Source organism: Callionymus lyra, chromosome 12, assembly GCF_982586985.1.
Source record: "Callionymus lyra chromosome 12, fCalLyr1.hap1.1, whole genome shotgun sequence".
Lineage (NCBI taxonomy): Eukaryota > Metazoa > Chordata > Actinopteri > Syngnathiformes > Callionymidae > Callionymus > Callionymus lyra.
The window spans coordinates 13,959,394-13,985,255 of record NC_141829.1 but is presented as its reverse complement, the minus strand read 5'-3'; the positions used below and the strand labels follow the sequence as shown (position 1 = coordinate 13,985,255).

The following is a 25,862-nucleotide window of genomic DNA, read 5'->3' as shown; positions in this document are numbered from 1 at the left end:
CCCCCCCCCTTTATTACACATTTATTAGGTTTGTGTGTCACAATTTAAAATATTATTTCATATAAAAAATGATATTAACAGAAGGATCATGCATAAACGAGTCCAGTGATGTAAGTATGATTTTTCCTGTGATACATATAAAGAAAGTTATGAATTATTAAAACAGGTGAAAATGAATTATATTCTGGTAAAACCATCTTAATACTTAGTGAAGAGAGTTCAATATTTTTTTCTTGTTAAATCTGACCTAATATTTGCCTGATTTTTTAAAGTTGGTAACATTGGAAAGCTCGCTAAACATAAAAACATAATAAAAAAGGTTTAATTGTGTATTAATCATGTTAATACATTTTAAATAAACAATTAACTCAAGAAATTTGGATCTCAAAGTATGCATCGATGAAACAATTTTAATATCCCAGATTTAACAAATTGTAGGTATATAAAAGTATAGGTTTGTTCAAGTATACAAATTTTGGTAACATAGAGCACAGTCACAATCTATTTTGAATCCATTAAAATCATGAAATTGGATGTGGAAGTGACGGACAGTTTTAATAAAAATGGATGCTTGGACCCGCAGGGGCACTAGGCGGATCCAAAAAAAAAACAAAAAAACTGTGTGTTAATCAATCACGTCAAAAGATATTTGGCAGACTTACAGATGCTTATAATGGGGATTCAAATTAAAATTTTAATCTCATTAGATGTTTTGCGAGGCAGTTTTTGTCCGGCAAAAACTTGGAAAATGTTCTGGATAAACCAGGAAATGTGTTCTACGTGAACAGTATTGTTGCAAAGTGGCACCGAAACCAACACAAATGCAGGTAAACAGGGAATAAAGTGGTCCAGTAGTAATTCTGTAGTAATTATGTAATAGAATAGGGTGATCAAGGTGGGTCAAGGTGAACGACCTCCCTGGCTTCCAGAAAATACATACGCAGTAGTGGAGGTCGTTCACCTTGACCCAGAGACGACACAAGGGATACCACAAACACATTTGTTTTCAGACCTTCGTGTTACCTAGACGCAGAGATAACACAAGTAATTGGTGGACACCGGTAATACAAATTGGTTGTAATGTCACAACGAGCTAAACTTTTGTCGTAGGATCAATCTGTAAAGTCTTGTACATGTTTGCACAAGTTGTTTTAAACATGCTCTGGTTTTATTGTCATATAAATTAAACTCCTGGTGATATTTTTGTCTAAAGAATAGTGACAAAAAAATGGATGTTTTTTTATTAAACGAAAAAGCTTTTGTAATCTGTACACGTATGCTTTGAATTTGAATTTTCTGAGTTGTTTCTTCCAACGTCTCCTGGAGAAATATTGGCGGAAAATCTTGTTTGGTTATGCTCGGCATTCCGCACCATAGAGAAGTTGGTGAGAGTAGATGTTTCCCTGTCGCTCATTATGGTTTCAAAACACAACTGCTGTATTTCTACAGTGTGTGTGATCCTGTAATTGATGCTGTGAAGTAAATCCATGATATCTTTGCCTCGGATACCGTCTGATGGGTCACCGCGACTGTTCTTATAAACGACAATTTCTTATAAGTGAAAATTTACCCACTTAAATTACTTGATTCCGTCTTAGTCACAACAAGATAGCTGTACAAGGTCGTACCTTCTTTACTATCCCACTTTTACAAGGTCATGTATTTTACTAGTAAGCTTGGTTCTTTGTAATCCTTTACATATTTAAAACGACCATCAAATTCTGAATTGTGACTCTATTTGTAAAAAAAATGATCTCAAATTTCTCATTTTATTTCTTCCCTTTGAAAATCAGTCATTTCAAGACCATACCTTTAAAGTCTAGCAAAGGCTCAAGGCCAAGAAGTTACTGTTCAAAGATTGTTTGTCAAGAGCTAATCTAACCTTGCCCTTGACTAGTACAGACTACATATAATATTGACTTTTTGAATATAATGTTTGTGAGATGTCTCTCCTCAGGGAAAAAGGTTATTCCAACAGTACAGATTCTATGAGCAACATACACAGAGACACTGACTTGGAATCTCTGGAGATACCTTCCTCGTGATTCACATTACCGCGGCCAAAACCAGGACAGACGGCCCTGTGAGACGGTGGAAACCAGATTGCTCAATCTGGACTATGTCGCAACCTTATAGCGGGAGTCTTTTCGGGGAAGGTGCCCAAACCGTGAGACCAACTTATGTCCTTGTCCTTTTTCTAATAACGTATGGCTTCAGGTGTATTTGTGACTGTATATAAATGTGCAGAATGAAGTTTAACTTTGTTTTTAACAGGGGCGTCTGAGCCAAAATTGTAACCACTGTGGCCTCTTGATATTTATTTTCAGATAAGAAGCTTTTGGCAGAGGTGAAAATTCCTGTGAAAACTAAGCGTGCACAGTTTTAAGAGTACTTGGGTATATCACCAAATGTCTCCGTTCCTTTAAGAAACATCTTAAGACCTTTTTATTTGTTCAGGCTTTTCCTTGATTTTCTGGAACTCCTGTTGTGTTATCAGTATTATCTTGATCTTTAAAGTATATACTTTATTGAGTATTGTTTTGATTGTTTAAGCGCTTTGTGACCCTGGTCTGGAAAAGCGCTATACAAATAAAAATTACTTACTTACTTACTTACTTCATTCAAAGCCCTAAATTTATCGTATAATGCAAAAAATGCAGATGGTCCAGGGGTCAAAAAGAAAGAGTACCGTCGTCTTCAGTCGACCATAAACTTATTTTTACTTTGTTCCAACAGTGCTGGCCCCGGCTGAACAAACCTTTTTTTTTTTTTTCTCCTGTCTTCCTCCACCTGGCAACAGCAGCTGCAGTGTTCTTGTCTCCCATCTCCATATTTAGACGGACAAGACAAGGTTCCGAGCTTCTGTTGTCGTGTCATTGACAATCCCCCCGAAAAATGCCACAGTCTCTTCCACCCGAGAGCGAGGGGATGATTATTTATCATTCATGTATCCGACACGGAAAATTTACCCACTTAAATTTGATCACCGTCAGACATGGGGCCCGATGGGATTCCGGTGGCATCCGTCAACGTCGGGGTCGTTTATCGGAGCGACTTTTGAAATCTACGGTGGGAGGTTTTTTATTTCTGTTCTCGGCATTAGGTGCATCCTTGTGTCTCGGGCGAGAGAGACCGGTCGAGTGTTGAGTGAGTGAAATTGTTTGGCCGAGCGTTTCAGCGTCGCTTTCGTTTTAACGTGAAGTGACAGCGCTTGAATAGTTTTCCCTCCTGTCCTAATACCGGCCCAAAAAATCCCAGGCTTATCCCTCACCCCTGTGCTTCACGTCGGATTTACTTTTCACGCCCGTGATCAAAAGTTGTTTTCAAACCTCTTAAGAAAAGGTGAAGTTTTTCTCTTCTTCTTCTCCATTGACCGCCTTAACGCCAGTGTTTGGTTTTGCATGGGTTAGTCCTGTGTGAAAGTACCTGGAAGTAAAGTCCACTTAAATTATGGTCAGTGTCATGAATACCATTCATTAAATTCTTAGTTCAGTCGGACCCGTTTAAAAAATTAAGGCTCTGAGTTCAAATCTTCTTGTTAGTCATTTTATGTGTCCCGCCCGGTGGATTGCTCAAAGTAAATAATTCCGTGACCAATTAAGATGTTTAAGTGTTTGACAAAAGGAACATAGATTATTGATGTCTACAAATATCTAGAGACTAACAATAACTGATGTTGAAGGAATTATATTTGTTTGTTAAGTCACAACAAACACAAAGATAATTAGGATTTGATCGAGACTCCAAAAATAAAAAAACAACATAGTCTGAGTTGTACTCCCTGTTATGGAAAGTTTGGTAATTGTATATTTTGTTTGGCTCGTTTTTAACGTTGGCGAAAATATTTTCGCCCCTTGTGTGATTTAGTTTGACACCTCTGAGCCTCCGTTTAAATTATAGACAAACTAAGTGTACTTTACTGTACACGATATATCTAAATTGTGTTGTTTTTATGTAATGTTTATGCTTAAGTGGTCATTAGATATTTAGGAAAGAATACATTTGGCTACTAGAATATAATCTACCACCAAGGAGGTGACATCATTGTTGGTAGCTTGAATAACTTGAATAAAAAAAATATTTTAATAGTATTTTCAGGAAATTTTGAGCGAATGGACTACTCAAAATGTATCTCTTGTGTTATCCACAGTCATTATCTACAAGTCTATTAAACGAAAAGGTCACCAACAGCTCGTTATTCGGAAAGGCCCAAAAGGATATCGTAACTGGGTAGAAAATAGGAATGTAGGTGGAAAATTAACGGTTCGGACGAACATTCTGTCAAATCCAAAACTTAGTTTTTTTCTTAGTACTGACACACAAAAGTTTGATGCATACAAGTGTATCTATTCTGCACTATTAAGACAGACCTGTACAGTGAAAATCCAGGACAAATTCAATAATTAAAAGTTATCAAGTCCTTCTTGTGCGTCGCCATAAGAAAGTCTAAAATCATAACATTTAAGTGTAAGTATGCTGATTTAGGAAGGAGAAAATGATAGTATCCAGATGTTCCTATCTTTGTTTTGGCTTGAGGAGGGATTTATGCTGCTTCAGCCTCACTGCTCCTCTGTGGTTGATAGTAATACTTGAGAGTCGTACTTGTATAATGCAGCATTGCTTCTCGCTTTATCCATATTTCAAGTTTAGTTTGTTATTTATTCTAGTTTGAAATTATTTATGTGATAGTTTCTGATTTAGCAACTAATGTTGCTAGAGTAGTTTAGTACTTACTAAGAATCTGACAATACTTTACGTATCACAATACAGGGGCAACGATACAATATGTTGCGATATATTGCAGTACAATAAGGACACTTGAAGTATTGTCTGAGAATTTATTGACCACATGACGCTATGAAGTCGTAACTGCTTTCATTTGTTTTCAAACCAAAATATATGCAAACATCAGCTTTTGAAACTGAGCCGATTGTATCCTCTCGTCCCCAGTCATCGACTGGCTCTTGCAGGATTTCATTGTTTCTTTAGCTGGGGGATAATCGACTGAATGCAGCCATCTAGCGGATGGACGTGCAACACAAAATTAACTTACACACTTATATATTTGAATCTAATTTGTGAACAAGAAAATGCCAATCATTAAAAATTTTTAAACAAACTTTATTGAAATATGAACCATAACAAAAGTCAAAATGAATTACGATAAGACATTTAAAAATAATCAATACTCTTCGGCAGAATATCAATACAATATCCAGGGGAAAATATTGCAATATCGGTATAACACCCCTAGTAGATAAAATGAAAATTAAACTGGCTTCTGCTGAGATACTGTTGGAAAAAAGCGTTTTAACTGCAACTAACTTTTTCCAAGTTACAAGTTCCGTATAATTTTAAAGATGTAACTCACTGCTTTTTTCCCCCTCAGCGTCCATGAATGAAACATCTAGTGACACCCACTGTAGTAAGTGTGTAAGGAGTTCATTCATCCGTCTGGATTCTTGTTTGGATAAGGCTTTTTTTTTCATGTGTGGCAGCCTCATGATCTCGATCTGGATATGTAAATAGATTCCCTGAAAGAGTCCCAGATTTCATGGCTTGGTCCGGATCCCAGACAGCCAAAGATAATACACAACACAAAGCATGTCAGCACTTTTTCGAGATTAAGGTGCACAATAGTTTTTTTTGTCTAGTAAAATAGCCCCACTATGGGTCCGACATGCTGAGTCTGAGGGACGGCCCCTCGTGAGAGTCTGCTTTTGTGCACTGCAGCACTGAAGGGACCGTTTTCCACTGCGGTTTCTCCGTCACTCAGTCCTGGATTCACCGTGACTTACAGTATATTCTCGTGTCGGGCTGCAGATGTGTCTCAATGCTGGGCGGATAGATCGGGAATCCTGCTGCTGCAATATGTCCCGAAGGCAAAGAGATACAGACCTTGCAGGGACATTTTGTCATTTTTGAAAAAAATGAAAAGAGGAAAATCCTGCAGTAAATCATGACCCCTTATTTTCCCCTAAAGGTTTTAATGGTTTTCTTTATTCTTTGAATTAAAATGTAATCACTAATCTGGCACCAACTTCTGAAAAACCTTTAATTTTTTTTTAGTATTAAGCCAGTTCTGCAACCCAATTTAAATGGTTTGGTCACACATTTTCTCTTGTTTTTTTTCCTTCCTTTACTCTGGATACAGCGTGGCAAGCACTTGATAAAGCTTTGTGATGGATAAGTAATACTCTAGAGTGGTTTACGAGAAACCAAATCAAGTGCATTACCTGAAAGTATGACAAGAATATGGATTTTATGGAGCTGTTATCTTATAATGGTGTTTACAGCTCCCGCCATGTTAAATCTAATGTATACTTAGTTTTGCTAAAGTCACAGATTGACGCGTGAATCTCCGTTTAAACATTTTAAATCTCAATGATTATGATTATGAAAACTCTTTTGCTTGGAAATACATTTTTATTAAAGCAAGAGACGAGAGTATATGTTGTTATTCTCGTTCCTTTAAAGAACGTTTGGTAAAAAACTGCAAATGCTATATTTTGGCCTTGAAACTTGACATAGCTTATCTTACGAGAAACCAAAACAAGTGCATTACCTGAAAGTATGACAAGAATATGGATTTTATGGAGCTGTTATCTTATAATGGTGTTTTTAGCTCCCACCATGTTAAATCTATTGTATTGTTAGCTTTGAAAAAGCAACAATTTGGCGCGTGAAACTCGGTTTAAGCATTTTAAATCTCAATGATTATGAGATTAGAAACCTATAAGGCTTGGAAATACATTTTTATCAAAGCAAGAGACCAGAGTATATGTTGTTATTCTCATTCTTTAAAAGAATGTTTGGTAATAAAACTCCAAATAATATTTTGGCCTTGAAACTTCACATTGCTTACCTTAACATCTTAACATCTCTTATTCTCCTCATGATATGTGGGGAAAAATGGTTGCCTTTTCAGTTTGTATTTGGACATTTCTTCAATATTAACTATTGGATCTTTCACTACCTTTGTCTATTAGCAAAATAGCTCAAAATTATATAGAAAAATAGCATTTCTTAGTAATGTCGTAGATGTCTAGTTCATACTGATTTAATGTTCTTTTTATTCTAAATTAAACCTCTATTTAAACGTAATTTATGCGACTAGATTATTTCAATAACTGCGGCAGTAAATCACCTTGATGTCAACTAGTCTTATTGGAAATTGTGAGAAGTGTATTTGATTATTGGCATGTGTCAAGGAAGAAAAATCGTTACATACACTTGATGTACAGCATCATCAAGACTTTTGTAGAAAACGAGGAGCTGTTTGTTCATTTATAGACCAGTTTCAAGGCGAAATTGCGTTAGTTGGTAAGTAAGTAAAGGTTATTTGTAAAGCGCCTTTTTAGAACAGGGTCAAAAAGCGCTTCAACAATCAAAAACAAATTCAAATATGTACTTTAAAAGGTAATGACACATAAGACAAACAGGGGAGTCCCAGAAAATCAGGGAAAAGCCTGAACAAATAGAAATGTCTTAAGATGTTTCTTGAAGAAGATCATCAAACACAGACAAAGAGGAAGATCATTCCAAAGCTTAGCAGCAACAGACTGGAAGGATTTCTCTCCTCTGGTCCTGAAGCGTGTTCAGGAACCATCGGTAGATTCTGATCCACAGACCTCAGAGCCCGAGCTGGGGTGTAAGGCTGGATCAGATCAGAATGATGAAACCATGAATAGATCTGAAAGTAAGAACCAGAATTTTAAAATTGATCCTGAAAGAAACTGGCAGCCAGTGAAGAGTTTTAAGGATCAGAGAAATGTGAGTTCTTCTACTAGATCAGGTCAGAATTCTCGCTGCAGAGTTTTGTATTAACTGCAGGCGAGACAGTTACTTCTTGTTAAGACATGAAAACATACTGTTGCAATAGTCTAAACAAGAAGACCCAACTATTCTTTCTGTATGGGGACATCTTCAATTATCAAGCAATATTATAACCACTCAGTGACATGAAAGCAGGAATCTTTGTTATTTTCTGAATTTTTTTTATTTTTTAAATCCATTTATATTGGCTGATACCAGTATTTGATCTTAGCCGGTGCACAGACCTACTTTTTTGTTTCATATTATTCAATATAGAATTATCCTGGCCTTTGCTTGGTTTTCTAAAAATTTGCGAAATCGTTACATGCTTGTGTCACAATGTGGGTGCTTTTATTTGACACAAACCTCTCATGTTACTTGTTGCTTTGTGCTCAAATAGGTGGTGAGATCAGGTGTCAATGCTGCAGAGGTATGTGCCCACGTGGATGATGAAGGCATCTTCTTCAATGTCGGGTCACATTCTCTAAACTGTGGTTGAACTCTCTTTGAAATGAGGAAGCGGTTCTGCAAGAGATGGATCTATTGATGAAGAATCACTTGCACAAAGGAGAATAAACTAATTAAAAGTTAACATATCTATACTAGATAATACTCACAATACTGTTTGCTACTATCAAAAACACATTTTATTTTATTTCGACTGTAATGGTCGACTGTTCGAGGGCTTTATTTCTCTAGAGATTCCCTCCAAACGTTTCACCCTTTCAAAGAGACCTGAAGTGAAGTCCCTACTCCATGCACCAGTGACCCTGAACAGAGGCAAGCCCTCCTATTTTAGTTCGGACACTCATTCCAATGTGCTCGCTCATCAGCAAAGGTTACTTCCTCTTGGAAAAAAACCCCTCATCATTACTCGGCAACGTCAGGGGAGTTTTCGTGTCTTTTGTTCAAACCGAAACCAAAACACTGTGAGTGTTATTCACTTGTGATTAAAAAAGAAAATATTACGCAAATTATCAGTTATTTATCTTGTATAGTTATTTGCTGTACTACCTCAGTGAGTGACAGATTTAATTACTATGTTTACTATAAATCAATTATGACTTTTTTGTTATTTTCTGGGAAATTCCACTGACGTTATTAAACAATTAAATTCTCAACTGTTTAATTTGAATGCATCACGTTTATCTCACCCAAAAATAACTTTGAATAAATTTTATTTTTTATCCTATTTATGAGTCATTTCTTCTATAGTAAATGTGTCAGTAGTAGAATCTCTTGTTTCAAACAAGCATAGTTTGTGATAGTTATCTTATGATGATATTTTTAAATGCTTATATTGCTAAAAACACATATACTCATCTCTTGATTTTGACATTATTTTTAACAAGACATACTAACAAAAATGAATTACTGTGTTCTTATTCTGTATTGACAAATACATTATATAAAGTTGTGTCAGTATTGAGTGGATTATTTTAGTTCTATTTATTATTATCATTAATATTTTGTAGTTTTTATTATTGTCTTCATGTATGTTTAGTTATGTTAGGATTGTTTTTATTGTTTTGTGTATGTTATGTGTACTGTATGTCCTAATATGTGTATGTTCTGCTGAAAAAAACAAAAAATCCCCACGGTTTGATGAATAAAGATATATCAATAAATCAATAAATGGAACAATAACAGTCAGTACGTTTAAAAAAAATGGAGTTTGTGACCAATGTTGACACGAATTTGAGCAATTTGTAGATAGTTTTGAAGATGTGAGTGATGAAGGACGGCGAGCCTATGCTAACTAAGGATGGTGGCCATTTTTAATTGAACCATAACATTCAGGAAGCGAAGATGTTCTTATCAAAGGATGAAGAGTCAGGCGGGGATAGCACTAAAAATCACACTTGACTGGCTCCAATCTGGGTCTCTAAAGGATTATATATCTCCTCACCATTTGATGATGGAGGCCACAGAATTCGACTTTACTCATTAACTTTTGGTCATTTTTTAGACCTGTGTGAATAAATTAATCAGGAAATGGAGATAGATATATATATACAGTATATATATCGTCAATATTCTGTGGATGAGTTGATACAAAACTTAATTCACTTTAATAAAAAAAAGAAGCATTAATCTGTAAAAAATAACAATTTTACTTTGATAAAATGATCGCAAAAATAAAGTTTGACAAAGCATTTGTCATCGACTCATCTTAAAAACATCATTGCGTTCTTCAAAGTCTAGGTGGCGACAACACCCTCATAAATAGTTGCATCACAATGATTTATTTTGGTTCTGGTGCGCTGTGGATTATTTCTTACTGATTATGGTCCAGCAAGTATTTTACAGCCATAGTTTCGGTGGAAACTCTAGTAGCAATATTTGTGTGTTCTTCTGACAGCTGCAGCTAAACACACCTCAGTGCAGCTCAGGGAGTGTTTGCTTTGACTTTAAACTGTGTCAATACTCCGAGACTTGCTGGAAATAGCTTTAGGTGTGATGGAGGTGTGGTTTGGTCAGAGGTCTCTAAATATGCAGATGGTTTTTTAGTCTGAATGTGTTTGTAATTCCAAGGTGTTCCACTGAACCACGGCAGCCTATTTAGGTTGATTATTAATAGACTTGAGTAATTGTGCATGTGTCACTGCTTTTCTTGTAATACCGGACATTCCTTCCCTTGTGGGTGTGAGCCAATGTGACTTTTTCACCTGTTAGGAGCAGTAAAATAACAAAATCATGTTCTTAATTTTAACAATATTCAACGAATATACCTTTAAAAGAACCGGATGTGTATAGTATTAATATGAGAGGCTGGTAAATCAAATAATTACAATTTATACATTGACTTTTTAAAGCAACAATATATAGAATTTTTACATTTATTTTACATTTTCTTTAATACATTTTTTAATAATGCTCTTCGTTATTTACAGTACAGACCAAAAGTTTGGACACACCCTCTGGGCTCATTCAAAGTTTTTGTAATTTTATTATTTGGACTGAATAATCCTAATTTCTTAAAGTAATAATGGCCCCTCATTTATTTTTACCAAGCTGTATAGTTCTTTCCATAAAATGAATTATAAGGTTGTCCAATGGGGCTTTATCAACATGATTCCTGCACTACTAATTCATAGTTTTGATGCCTTCAGTGACTTCGCCAAACTCGAGTATATACTTTCCGAAAAAGTACTAGAGTACTTAAGTGTCGAGATGATCATCAAATAGCCTTCACGGCATTCGATCGTAGGACTATTTTGAAGTTACCTGGTAGCTAAAATTAGAAATTGTGACTACAAAAAACGTTTGCTAGTAATATTGGCTATTGTAGTTACACTATTCCAACACTAGGACGTTATTTTAAAACCTATGGTTATGGCCTTTAAGAACTATTTCTGTCCTATCTTTCGACTTCCTCATGGATTGCAGTTTTTTAAGTAGTACATAGGGATAAGAAAATCCTAATGTATTATTTATTATAGGTATTAGCACCGCTATGCTACCAGTAAGCATCGTTTTCTAAAAACACCAGACAGGAAACGTTAACTCTGGCCATGTGTAGGTTTCAAGAGTTTCTCCACGTACTTTTTTTTTTTTATCGCTGACCCGGCAACAAATAAAACGCATGACACCCTGGATCATGTTGTAGAAATTGGGATTCAGTTGATGACTCCTCAACCGACCTGAACGACTGTCATTGTGGCCAAATCACCCACTAACAAGCTCTCAAAAAAAAACTCCACCACTTTATATTCCAGACATCAGCGACACATTAACTTTCTCCTTCACACATGCACCTCCTGCATCGATTTAAAAGCGTCGCACATGTTGGAAAGTGTTAAACAGTTTCTGAAAGAGTTAAGCCGAGCATTAAACCCCGCTAAGTATGGATGGGTTCAAGTGTATTGCCCTGTGAAAGACTAAAAAAAGAGTCTTCTAACTTCTAATTATACCTTTTTTTTTTGCACCGCCCGCTGCTCCCGGCAGGTAGTAAACACGAAACCTCGCCGGCGTGTTTGCGAGATAAATTCCCGGTCTTGACGTGCACTGACCTCAATGTATTGTGCGACGATAAAGCTTACAAGTTCTGTGACATTTTTTTAACTTGTGGATTATAATCCCCTGCAGGCTAAACTAGGCTGAACTGCAATCAGGATTTAAGAAAAGCGCAATTAAAACCTAAGTATGTGTTCGCTCCTTCAAGAGAAGAGGTGAGATCTGTTGACGCCTTTGAGCGCCCGTGGGTGACATGACGCGTCGTGGATTTATTTTCTCGACTTAATTCCATTCATCAGCGCATGACCTGGTCGCTGTCAATCTTCTTAGTGTCATTGAACAAAGAGACACTGTTTCTTTTTTTACTTTGCCTTTTTAGTTGCTAATTTGTAATCAAGGAAAGGTATTTTTTACACAGTGTCCCTCCTTCAGGATGGTTGTAATTTCATGTGGACTTAAAGGTCAGGTCAGGAGGGAAGAAAACTGATGAAGGACCGCTGGAAAGAATAGGCTAAACACTGTGAAAGATGCGAAGCATTGCTTTAGTTTAGAAGTAGAGTTGTAGTGTTGAAGATGGTCGTAATTATAGTGCAGCGATACAGGAATCGGTGGTTACATTAATACATATATATATAAAGGGCACTTGAGTCAGTTTGACTATTGACCAAAATGACCGCCATGAACTGATTTTTTTTTCTGGACCTAAACCTGATTTTTCGTTCAAAAAGGCCAAAAAAAGCAGTGCTCTAACTACTCTACTTATTACTACAATGGTGTTAATAGGCTACATTTCTTCGTCTCTTTCCAAGGAAGGTTTTAAACTGAAATTGAGCTTAAACATTGAGCACGTAACAGCCTATTAGAAGTTGTAAGTCCGATAACATTTTTGGCCTTGTTTTAATTTAATTCAATTTTTGTTAAAAGTCTCTTATCATAACAAAATTATCTCAAGACACTTAGCAGATTAAGAAGGACTATATTTGGAGAAAAGAAAAACAGATCCCAGCACTCAATGAGTGAATCGCAGCGGCGAGGAAAAACTTCCTTTTAGTAGGCGGAAACCTCGAGCAGAACCAGACTCGGTGTTGACGGATATCCCTGTGTAATTTTTTACGAGATTGCGATCAGTCTAAACATTACTCTAGAGCCCTTTTAAGTCCATGCAAGCATGTTAAAGAAACAATAAAAATACTTAAAACTAAATGACATGGCCTTTATTATTTTTATTCAAAATATTTATTTTGTGTCTTGTATCTGTAGGCAACGCCAGGTACTTCAACTAGTAGCACTGAAAGCCAAACATATGACCACTGTATCCTCTCATCCTCAGTCATCGCTGTGATCTTACAAGAGTTAGTTGTTATATTCACCACGCTGAGTTGGTGATTGGCTGAACGCATTAATATATATAAAAAAAGAAGATTTTTTTTTTTCTTCTTAAAAAGTCAAAGTACCTTTAGCAACAAAAATGGCATCAATTGGTCGCTTATGTAAGATGTAGTAAAACGTACTCGAAAGTTTTTTGCATCCACTTTGAGATCAGGACTTTGTGTTTTTTATCTGATCTGATCTGATCTTTATTGACAACGTAAAGCTTCACAAACAAAGGTTGAGTAATACTCTCCGGGGAGTGACCTCAGACTAAGGTCAGTGAAGCGAACCACGAGCTCCAATGAGTCCGGGGGTGGGGTCCGACTGAAGTCTGCAGACACTGGGGGGGGATAACCAGACTTGGAAAGGAAATGAGAAGTTTGTCTTTCTTTCAGACGTGTATTTTGTTTCATCCCTAGTTTTCTCCCTGGAGTGTTTATGTTTACAGTGGAGTACGATGACCACATTAAGGATGTGAACATGCGACGTATAGTTTTTGTTTACACCGCTATGAGGTCATCCTTATTCCGTGGAGACTGCATAATTTCAGACTAAACCAAAAATGGCTTCAAAGAGCCAAGAAAATGGTTTGGCTTTGTCCGTCGCTTCTGCTATGTCATTTACTTCTTTTTTTTCTTGGCGTTTTTTATCAGTCACGTGGGTTAACGATGATGCTGGAGTTTTTTTTCTTTTCCACAAGGCCCAGAAATGTTGAAGAACCAGTCAGTTGCGGGGAAGTTCTTCTTCAGCTTTGGCAGCGCTTGACTTGTTTTCGCTTTCATAGCGGTTGAGAACTTCAAGCTGAGCACAGTGAGAGTCTGGAGCTCCGGCCCAGAGGCAATGGGGAATTTCAGAGGTAGGTCCGGTCAATGAATGTTTTTTTGTTTTTTAACTCAACTATCACCCTTTCAAAAGGAAGTGGTTCATAGCTACGATTTGCTACCTTTTTTTTTTCTTTCGCTTCATCGAAACTGATTATAAATGTATGTTTTCCAGTTAAAAAAATCTTCACTCGCCTTGTTTCCTCTTCGTAAATCGAGAGTATTCAGAGGGTTGATCCCTCCCTGACTGGGTCGGTCAGTCCAAAAAGTTTGCCCTCATTTCCAGCCTTGTTTTTCTTCTCAGAGTTTGTGTGAAAGTCATGAAGGCGGGGCTTTTTTTTTTTTTTTCAATTTGAACGTTTTTTTTTTTTGGCTGCGTACTCGGGGCATGAAGGTCTGCGCTGTTGATTCAGACACAGCGGGGAAGGTGGGAGGGATTGTCGGCTCGCACTATGCTTTACACTATGAATGAGCGGTGGAAGGAATTTTGGCAGAACCGACGGAGGGATTCGTTTGAATATCCAGTGTGAACCAGGGTGCTCAGTATAAAGCCGGGTCTGTCATCTAACACCAAAAGGCTATTGCATGAGTCACCAGGTCAGACACCTTGAGATTGACTCACTTCCTTAATGGTGAAACCAACCCTAACGCTTCAGGTTATGTTCTTGTGTCTTAACAAAGTCAATATGACAATATTTCTACAGTTCCTTTTTTAGAGTTTTAACAACAGAACCAACTCAAGTAATCTGTCGAGCAGACTGAGCTACTAAACTTGATGATGGTTTTGATGGCGTTTGCACTGGTACAACTTATTATAAGATAGAATATAATGAGGTCTTTATTGCCTGAGTGGAAACTAAGATAAGGGAACTTCATTCAAGGTCTTTTACAAAAATAAAAGGGGAAGTTTTTAACTTTCCCAAGCTCTTGTTCCCTTGTAACCACATGTAACTTTTTCCAATAAGTCGGTGCCTGTTGAAGCATAAAGAAACATTTTATCCAAGGTCGGCACTGGAGTTAACAAGATGAATAGCTAGTTTATTTTAACTTGGTCTTTTTTTTAAACCTGTTTTTCTGTTGCTTATTTATATTTTATTCAGTATTCAAATCGGAAATGACTCATATGTTGTGTTTAAAAACACAAGCACAACAAAAGTTTCTGATTGTGAGTTGTCTTTTAGATCGAAAAGTAGTGAAATAAACTCATATATAGCATCAACGGAACCTTCTTATATGTTGCATTTCACTCTTTGAGTTTTAGCCTCGATATTAAGTGTTTGTAAAATAAATAAGACAGTTATTATAGGACTGACGAGAGTAAAAGTTCCCCTAATATCCACGAAATGTTATGAAGTTCCTTAGAAGTAATGAAATGGTTCAAAGAGAAAGTGTTAGAATAACATTAGAATATTAGAATATATTTAACCAAGTAATGCTACATGACTCTATGAATATATAAGAATATTTTTAATGTGTTGAGCATTGGATAAAACGAAACAAAAAACGAATTGTGGCTTATTTTAATCACATAATCATAGGATTATTTTATACCTATTAACAAGATAAATATATACTTGTGTCTTAAAACTTCAGAATAATCACTTGACCAATAAATATATTTATTTTTATGGTTATTTAAATGTTTATTGTATCCTTGGCTTTTTTTTTTATTATGTGGTTTTATTATCATAATATATAATTTGATTCATTTATTTTAGTATGTGTAAAGATATGTTGTTTTACAATAAAAGGTATTCATGAATAAACTGTATTGTTAATAACTTTCTACTAAATTCATAATGGAACGAAAAAGAAAAAAAATCATTCGTTTTCTTCATTTTTAACTTTCAGGACCAATTTCCTTTCTTGCCTCCTGCATATTTCAGGCCTCATTTAACAACATGACAGATCTATTTTAATCCAGCCGAGTCATCTGGAGTCTATTATACACCAGGTATTACACAAATATTCCATCTCCGAGGCTCCAAAAAGGAATACATTTCGTGAATAAAAAGTTGGAATATTTAGAGATGTAACCGTCTCTCAGTGCTTTGCTACAAAATAAAACATGTTTTCTTTGCCTTGTGACAAAAGGTTTTTGTACCATTACAGCCAATAAAAATCCCGGTATAATCGAGCCCCTCCTGAACTTTCCTGGCTCTCGGGGGGGCTTTTGTCTGCCGTCTGCCCCGAGACATTGTTGCGTCGCTTCCGTCTCCACCTTGTTAATATGCATCGACCCTGAGCCGCATTCTCCGGAGTCTCCCCTGTCAGCGGATATAATGAGACGATAACTGACCGGACCACTTTCTCATTTCAATTACGGGCAAAAGGCCAGAAGGAAGCGGCAGACGATACGTTTTCGACTTCTAAAAAAAAACAACTGTGGCTTCGTATTTTAGTTCGATCGGCCTAATTATGCATGAAGACAAATAAGTATTTCCTCGGGCTCGGTTGTATTTCTCTGTCGTCGTGGACATACATCATCTTTGAGTCTTGTTGCTCGAAGGCCAGATGGCGTCGATTCGCTCGGCCACAGATGCGAAACGTCGTCGAACCATGTGTTTGCCTGGAAGTGCCGTGTTTTCTAGTAACGCCTTTTTTAAATTCATTTTGAAAACACAAATGAATTTAATTTCTTCTCTCGGCAGGAGGAATGCCAGTTCCAGAGCAGGGCCCACTGACGGTGGAGAGTCCTCTGCTGACCGGTCGTCGCGGTTCCACCGGCCACAGAATGGAGACGGAAAACACCGCCAACCACATCTTGGCGTCCGTGAAAGAGCAGGTAGAACCTCCGCCGTGGATCATCGCCGCATCCCTCTTGTTATGACCCCACCACGGCTTTTATGGTCCATTATGTGCCGGAGCATTTAATTGTTTGGCGATTCGCGGCATATTGTACTTAGAGGCTGAAATAAGAGGCCGTTCGCCTCCGGGCTTGTGGCTGCAAAATTGTGTCTATTATCTCACCCGAGGGTGTGAAGAAGTCGGCCCCGTATTGATCAGGGCTGATAAGGAAAAGCTGTTGTGTACATAGAAACAACAAAAAAAAAAGAAGCTCATGGGCTACAAGGAAGATCAAATTGCTTCTTAACTTACCTGTGTGTATGCAGAGCAAACTGAATCCTCTTCACTGACGTCTTAAATAGACGTTTCATTATTTTATTATATATTATATATTAAAATCCTTCTTCGTTGCAAATGTTTCTTCACTTGTTTTCTGTGCTTCAAACGTCTGTAATTCCAGAGAAACATTAATGTTGGCTTGAAGTCTTTTGAGACAATTTTCCACCAAAAAAACAAGTTTCACAATTTTCTTTTGTTATTCAAATGGTGGAAAATAATCAAAACTTCAACAGAATCTACTTTGACAGAAAGTTTTATTCAAAAATGTATAATTACTAACAACCAACTGATGTTTATTTAAAGACAGGCTTTTGGTATCGAAGTTGTCTGTGGATCTTTAAAGGTCTTAGAAGCATTCAATTACATTTAAAAAATAGTAAGTAAGATTCTATGACTGCATTGTGTACTTTGTGCACAACGTTTTTTTCTTAATCAGCAAATTTGGGTAATTAAATTGTCTCTTAATCTATGTCATATATGTGGTGTTTTTTTCTTGGTCATGTTGTTCTCAAATTTACTTTCAAATGGTATTAAAAAGTCTTGAATCACTCGTTGGCTTCAGATGTATTTAGATAGAAGAAAAAAATATGAAATTATCGACAAAACCTATTAATATTTATGTCTAACAATTTTATCCGATCTTATTTTGAAGTAAAAGTAATACTATGTAAAAGGTCAAAGTCTAAAAAAAATAAGGGCATCAAGCAAAGAACTAACTTTTTCACATGAAATATTTTTAATTATAGTCAGAAGTTAACCAGAAATAACAATTAAAAAAACATTAAAAGTAGTTATAAATGCCTTTTAATTAATCAATTAATTAACACACTTTGCAAACTTGTGCATTTCATGTATTTTGCGGCTTATTTGAAGATTTACTTGTTCTCTCTGTAATCTTGACCTTTTTTAGTATATATTTTATTATATTTTATATATTGTTTTGATTGTTTAAGCGCTTTGTGACCCTGGTCTGGAAAAGCGCTCTATAAATATGACTTTCTTACTTACTTATATTACTAATGTAAAAAACTATTGCTAGTACATTTTCGGCTGATTGTTTCCTATGTATTATCAATTTGTTCTTTGTACTTTGTTCATACTTTATTGCTACTTTTTCCCTTTTAATTCTGTCGGATACTGTGTTGTGACTGGAACCCCAATTTCCAAAATAAATTCTCCCAAGGGATCGAAAAAGTCCAATCTATCAATCGTTGAGCTAATGGCTACATTAAGAAAAGTTTGGGAAGTTACACAGATTTAGACATTTTTTCTTTTTTTTGTAATTAGGTTAGAATAAGAAAGAAAATATGTCGGTTACACCTTCAAAAATAAGAGAAATGACTTATTTTTGTAAGGTATACGTTAGTGCTGTTGTGTTTTCCACCCTGTGGTTAATAAAAACCATCCAAATCTGACACCAAGAGTTACGTTTCTGAAGACATCTTGTCACATGGCCACGCTGAACTTCTTCTAACCGGTTCTTTTATCTTTTTTCTCCCACTCACGAGCCACTATCATGGAAGTACTCGAAGCTCATCATGACGTTTCCTAGAGAGTCTCTGTTGAGTCTGAATGAACGTTGGCTGACCTGACCTCTCTGTTGTTTGTTAATAAACGCCACACTTATGTTCCCTTCACGCTCCAGAGGGAGAAGCATGTATTGTTTACACTCGCTCGCGAGGAAGGAGGCAGATCCTGCCAATGTCACTTCCTTCCCTCGCACGATTCCTCGGCAGCTCGTCCGGTCAGAGCAGATTTCCATGCAGGCGAGCAGGAAGAGCGAGTCGTCTGGCGGAGCTTTTATACATTTATTACAGCGAGCGGATTCGAGACGCGCCTCGGAGGGAATTCCAGTTTAAAAAAAAAAAGGGCTGTAAAGTGATCGTTATAGAGGTAAATAAGAGAGTGAATAAAGAGGGGGAAGATGTCGAAGAGAGGGCAAGGCGTGCGAGCCTCTCCCACGCTCTGCTTTAATGCGTCTTCCTGCGATTGTTGAGAGTCCAACCTTGGACGGATCACAATGTCCGAGCAGGCGGTCTTGTTGTGCTGGCCGGGGTTAGAAATCCAGGCTGTCGGATTCTTTGGTGAGTGTTTTTTATCGACTCTTTTTCACTTTCTTGTCCCTGTTTTTTAATCTCGAAAAGCCGTCCCTGCTTTCACTTTCTCAACTTTGCTCGTGGTTCCGTCTGCACAGACATGACTAAAGCGAGGGCAGATTTGCTCGCATATTTCTCTCATGTGCTGCGACTTGTCTTTCCTGCCTCGGTTGATAGAAGCTGAAATCACAACTGAAATGTATTATTTATAACTTCCTGTTTCCCACTGTGTCACTGGTGGTCTTTTAAATCAATATAAATCGAGTTATTTTTTTTATATTTCCGTTTTTTTCCCCTAAATAATAATATTTAAAATCATATTCTATGGGTGTAACATGATTTTTACATGAAATTGATTGTTTTGTTTACAATAAACATTCGTATTCCCGGAATTTGTTCATTTTTGTGTTGCTATTGAACCGTCGGCAACTAGTCGCAGTTAAAGGAATTATAAAATCCGGAGAGAACCTGGCGATGACTGAATATGAGAGGATACAGTCGAAAAAAGAAATTTACGGATTAGTCACGTGGTCTCCAAATTCTGCAATATCAGAGCAATACTACAAATATATTCTCACAGTATTGAATATATATCGTTGGTCCTTTACTCTTTTGTAATATGTGAGGGGATACATTTGATAGAAGCTGAAATCACAGTTAAATGTATTGTTTATAACTTACTGTTCCCACTGTGTCACTGATGGTCTTTTAAATCAATATTTTCTCATTAGTATGAGTGTAAATATTTTGACATGTAAGTATTATTAAGTAGTTTAGTTTTGTATTAGTGTTGAATTAACTTTTTTTTTCCGTTAAATTTTTTTGCAAAGTAAATAACATATGTGAGGTGTGAGGTTTCTTTGATAATATTTTTGTTTTTTTCCCCTAAATAATAATATTTAAAATCATATTCTATGGGTGTTAAATTAAATAATTTGATTGTTTTGTTTACAATTAACATTCGTATTCCCGGCGTTTGTTCATTTTTGTGTTGCTATTGAACCGCCGGCCACTAATCTCAGTTAAAGGAATTATAAAATCCTGCGAGAACCTGACGATGACTGAGTACGAGAGGATACAGTTGAAAAAAAGAAACTTGTGTATAAGTCATGTGGTCGGTAAATTCTGCAATATCAGAGCAATACTACATATATTTTCTCAGAGTATCAAATATATTTTCGGCCCTTTACTCATTTGTAATATGTGAGGGGATACATTTGATAGAAGATGAAATCACAATTTAAATGTATTATTTATAACTTCCTGTTTCCCACTGTGTCACTGATGGTCTTTTAAATCAATATGTAGTATGAGTGTAAATATTTCGACATGCAAGTATAATAAAGTAGTTTAGTTTTGTATTAGTGTTGAATTAACTTTTTTTCCGTTAAATGTTTTTGCAAAGTAAATAACATATGTGAGGTGTGAGTTTTCTTTGATAATATTTTAGTTTTTTTTCCCTAAATAATAATTTTTAAAATCATATTCTATGGGTGTTAAATTTAATAATTTGATTGTTTTGTTTACAATTAACATTCGTATTCCTGGCATTTGTTCATTTTTGTGTTGCTATTGAACCGCCGGCCACTAGTAGCAGTTAAAGGAATTATAAAATCCTGCAAGATCCTGATGATGAATGAGTACGAGAGGATACAGTTGAAAAAGAAACGTGTATATATAAGTCACGTGGTCTGGAAATTCTGCAATATCAGAGCAATACCACAAATATTTTCTCACGGTATTGAATATATCGTTGGTCCTTTACTCTTTTGTAATATGTGAGGGGATACATTTGATAGAAGCTGAAATCACAACTGAAATGTATTATTTATAACTTCCCGTTTCCCACTGTGTCACTGATTGTCCTTTAAATCAATTAGTAAAAAATACTTTGTCATTAGTATGAGTGTAAATATTCTCACATGTAAGTATAGTAAAGTATTTTAGTTTTGTATAAAGGTTGATCTAACTTTTTTCTGTTCCATTTTTTTGCAAAGTAAATAACATTTGTGAATTTTCTTTGATAATATTTTTGTTTTTCCCCCCTAAATAATAATAATTCATTTTTCTTAATCATATTTTATGGTTAATATTACAATAAATCTGGTGTAAAATTCAATAATTTTGTTTACAATTACCATTCGTATTCCCGGCGTTTGTTCATTCTTGTGTTGCGATTGAACCGTTGGCCACTAGTCGCAGTTAAATGAATTATAAAATTCTGCGAGAACCTGACGATGACTGAGTACGAGAGGATACAGTTGAAAAAAGAAATGTACTGTATTAGTACCGTGGTCTCCAAATTCTGCAATATCAGAGCAATATACTACAAATATATTCTCACAGTATTGAATATATCGTTGGTCCTTTACTCATTTGCGATATGTGAGGGGATACATTTGTGTAAAATGCAACAGATACACACTATATATTACCAAGCAATCCAATTCTCTATTTATGAAAAGAGAGAAACCAAAACTTGTAGGTAGTACATATAAGAGGTGACTCATTCAATGTCTTCAAGCAATAAAATGAAGAAAAAAAGTTTTTCCTCCACACACATGATACTGCAGTTGTATAATTCTCTTTCTGAAGGAGGCTTTCTGTCTTACAAACATAAATGAACACTTGACACTCGAGCACGGAAACTTGTTCTGGGTCAAACAAGCCCTCCAGGACAGAAGCTTGAAAAAGTTTTTCATTCCTTTCCTTTGAGCCAAATAAAGTTCCTATGAATATCTTTGCCTTCTTAGACAATTGTTGACTAGTATTGCAGTGTAGCAGTTTTTATTTTTTTTACACATATAACACCAGTTTAATAAGAATGTATTGTTTATTTAACAATGTTAAATGTTTATACTTTATTACTCGTATAAACGTCAAAAAATGAACTCAAGCTTCGATTTGAAGAATCATCAAATTGAAACATTAGGAAAATATATGAATGTAGTGAATATATATTTTGGATAAGATAATTTACTAGTAAAAGTATTCAACAGTTACAACACCAGCATCAATAAAAAGAGCTTCCAGACTCTTTGGGTGAGGCACTGGTGAAACGACCGACCTGGCCCAACACTGAGTCATGCCCTGATCTTATTTGCAGAGTATTACTAAAGTATTACTCCTCAAACAACCTGACCCCACCAAAGTCTCGACCAAATACAATACGGTTGTTACCTGGTCGAGTAAATTGTCGGCTTTTCGATAGATCTAGATCGCTTAGAGCACTACAGTGAGCTCCTTCTTATTAAATACTATATATATAAATAATAAATGTGCATGTGAAATGGGAAGTTTTTACTCTGTTAAATGGTCAAAGGACCATTTTTTTATGCTAAGACCAATAGGTAGTAGTAATATTATCCTATTTAATTTCAAATGGTTTAGGGACTGGACATTTTTTTAACCCCACAAGCCTGCCAAGTCTTTTTTTGTGGCCAGGTGCATTGTTTGCTTGAAATTAATGCTGTAGTTTAAAGTAAATTAAAGTAGATTCATGTTCATGTTAATGTAGGTACTTGTAAGGATATCAGTGTTTAAAATACCAGTAAAATGTATCTCAAAGGAAACGCATTGGAGTATTTGACGAAGAGATATTTTGGATAGATTGAGCTTCAATAAATGAAAGTACAATATCACAATCTGACTCATACTTCCTGTTAAAGTGATCGTTTACCCACAATTCAAATTTGACTCATTTTCTACTCGCCCTCGTGTAACGGTTGTGATTATTTTCAGACTAATCTTTTTTGGAATTACAGTCATAAAGTGATAAAATACTCCCAAAATATCACAATACATTACTTTGAATTAAATCTTTTTACTAGAAAAAGAAAGTGAATTAATGGTAAAAGTGGTTATGACTGTGACCCAATGAACAGTGCGACACAATCTGAACGTCTCAAAAAAAAAAAAAAACTTGGTGTCAAACTCAAAAATAAATAAAATAGTTTTATTCCATCAATGAATTGCAAACTGATGTAGCAAAAAATGCCAGGAAAAGTCAATACAATGTTATCGTTTTCGATTGAATCTTGTTAACCATAACAACGTCCACTCACTTCATCCATCCCGGAAGTCTCCACCACCGAGGGACTCGTTGGATAAACAAAGCGGGCGTGTCGAACTCAAAAATAAATAAAATAGTTTTATTCCATCAATGAATTGCATACTGATGTAGCAAAAAATGCCAGGAAAAGTCAATACAATATGGGATCTTGCATATATTTGTTTTAAGCAAACTGTTGTATTTGTTTTGGGTGTAGTTGTGTAACATTTCTAACTTGGTGTAAAGTAAGGCAGGGCCTTGCTCAACGTAGCGTCGACCGTTCTTCAGCCACCTTTGATGGCCACGTTCAATCAAGTGACTTTTACTTACTCGGCCATCAGCAGTTTACGACTGTTAAATGAAGACAACGGTCGACTGGGTTTTCCTTAAGGTAACCCCTTTTTATATCCACATAAAAACCCCTTTTAAAAAAAAAATGCTTTTGATGTCAAAACTTTTTTTTTTTTCCAGTTGTGGAGGTTGTCATGTTGACATTTTTTAAATGATTTACAGACGAGGCTGGGGAAGTAAACCTGGGAGGAATATTTGAAGGAGGACACGGCTGGATGCTCGTGGAGAGAGATTTAAAAATATCAAGAGACATAGCAGTCGTGCTTGATCAACTGTAAAAGACGTTTTTTTTTAACCCGTTTCTTTCAATACTCTCTAGATTGTGTCGCTGTTTGTCGAGCAATTACATCACACGTGGCGGGGGAAAAAAAAGCCATTATCAACCATCTCTGCTCGGAGAAAGTGTAAAACTACTTAAATGCCACAGTTCATAGCAGCTCTCACGATGCACTATATATCTTGTACACTTTAGAGTGAACAGCATAAAGGACAAAATGTACTGTCCTCTTGAATTAAATGACAAACCTCTCCTGCAAATCTTGTGTTTTTATGTTGTACTTGATATGTTTAATGGCCGTCTGTAGGGAAGAGTAATGGGATTTAGAGTCGAAAAAGTACATTTGATAATTCAGCGAGTTGCCTCTAAGACCTTCCGATGTTGCTGCAACATTCATTTAGAGATGAGCCGACGTCGAAATACATGTACTGTTTTCTAAAGTGTGTACAAAAGGATGTCCTTGGATTGAGTCCTCTATCCTCTTAGAAGTTGCCTTTGTTAAGAGGATTTGTAAAGAAGTCAAAGTGGTTATGGAAGTGGTTAGTGATGAAGAGTAAAAGTAAAGGTTCGGATAATTATATAAGTATATTTAAGATTTGTTTGGATCCCTAAAGATGTGTGATTTGGACCAAACTTTTGTGGTTGACTCGAAGCTCCATCTGTGAATATATTGTCTAATTTATTTTTTTACCTCTTTATTTACAACACCCATGCACCTCAATGGTAGTCTTCCATTTTTCTTTTACCTGGTGTTTCCATCTGTATTTTTTCTACTACAATCAAATTGTCACTGTAACTACCTAAAAATAAACTGTAATCAACCAATTTTTAACTGTAGTCGAACAAGATGTTTTAGATATTTACAATAATGATCAACTAATATGTGGATTTATGAAATCTTGTTTACCTTAACCACACCCACTCTGCTGTGATTGGTCACATATCAAGGTTTGTCAGCACACTTCATCAATCCCAGAAATCTCCACCTCCAAGGGACTCATTATATAAACAAAGCGGGCGTGATTACAACTGGCTGGAGGAGGAGTGAAGACCATTATTAGTTCATAATGGACTCTCGTAACATCTCGTTCGCCGAGATTTACATTTGAATTATTACTATTATCTTTAACTACACCATCACTAGTCTAGTTTGTTTATTTGTAAAGAAAATAAGACCAAAAAAAAAAATGACAGAAAATAAATCCAATCCTGAACGGTTTGATTTTGAGTGTCAATATTAATTAAATCCGAGACAGATGAAGCTTTCACTGCTATATTTGCCAATTATTTCTTCCCGTTCCAGCCATTTAATAATTATATTTATGGACTTACAAATATGCTTCATGTTGGGTTTTTTCTATTAAAAAACAACATATCTTTTGTTTGAAGAGTGATACTTTTTTCTCCCTTGTTGTAAATTATTTCCCTCAGTACGTGATTGAACTGATGTTTATAGTTCAAGTACATGATAAAGTGCAGTGTGAAGTTGAAAAAAAAAAGCTTGTTTGTATTCCTCGGCTCCAAGTTCGCCCTCAGCTGTTATTATGTGTGGCGGCGGAACATTTCCCGAGGTACCATTGACATGGACGGAAATGGTCTCTCTGGAATAAATGTACCTTGTATGTTCCGAGCGTTGCCAGAATCATCTTGTACCACCTCTCTCTGACCTTGCTGTTGCATTGACTTGAAAAGCAAGCAGAAATATTAGCCGCTTTTAGATGCAGGTATTTAATGAAGGTACAATCTTCTTTGCAAAAAATGGCTTAAGGAGTTAATATTAAAGGTCACTGCAGAGCGTTAAGCCAGGGATACCACAGTGTATCTCTGGGCCATAGCGCAGTGGAGAAGTTGATTTCTTTGTGCAGGAGATAATGTCTGTTCCACCTCCATTGATGGAAAAGGGACTCTAATTACAATTGACTAGCGATTTTCTGCCCCCCCCCCCCCCACTCCCTCCAGGTCTTATCGGCGACTGCTGCTTCTGTCGCTCGACACCG

General features: G+C 36.1%; 1 protein-coding gene across 6 annotated transcripts in view; it reads left to right on the top strand.

Annotated features, from left to right (window-relative positions):
- The window catches only part of LOC148068357 (plakophilin-4-like), an 85,864-nt gene that overhangs the window by 550 nt on the left and 59,452 nt on the right, over nucleotides 1-25,862 (top strand). For 2 of the 6 annotated variants that reach the window (XM_087804394.1, XM_087804393.1), the window contains exons 1-2: nucleotides 13,575-13,999; nucleotides 16,616-16,749. In XM_087804394.1, the coding sequence (XP_087660520.1) occupies nucleotides 13,984-13,999; nucleotides 16,616-16,749 (150 nt within the window). In that variant the 5' untranslated portion in view covers nucleotides 13,575-13,983. Of the gene's footprint in view, nucleotides 1-13,574; nucleotides 14,000-16,615; nucleotides 16,750-18,838; nucleotides 19,175-25,862 lie in introns of those variants that run through there. The other 4 variants (XM_087804396.1, XM_087804397.1, XM_087804395.1 and 1 more) reach the window with 4 other exon arrangements.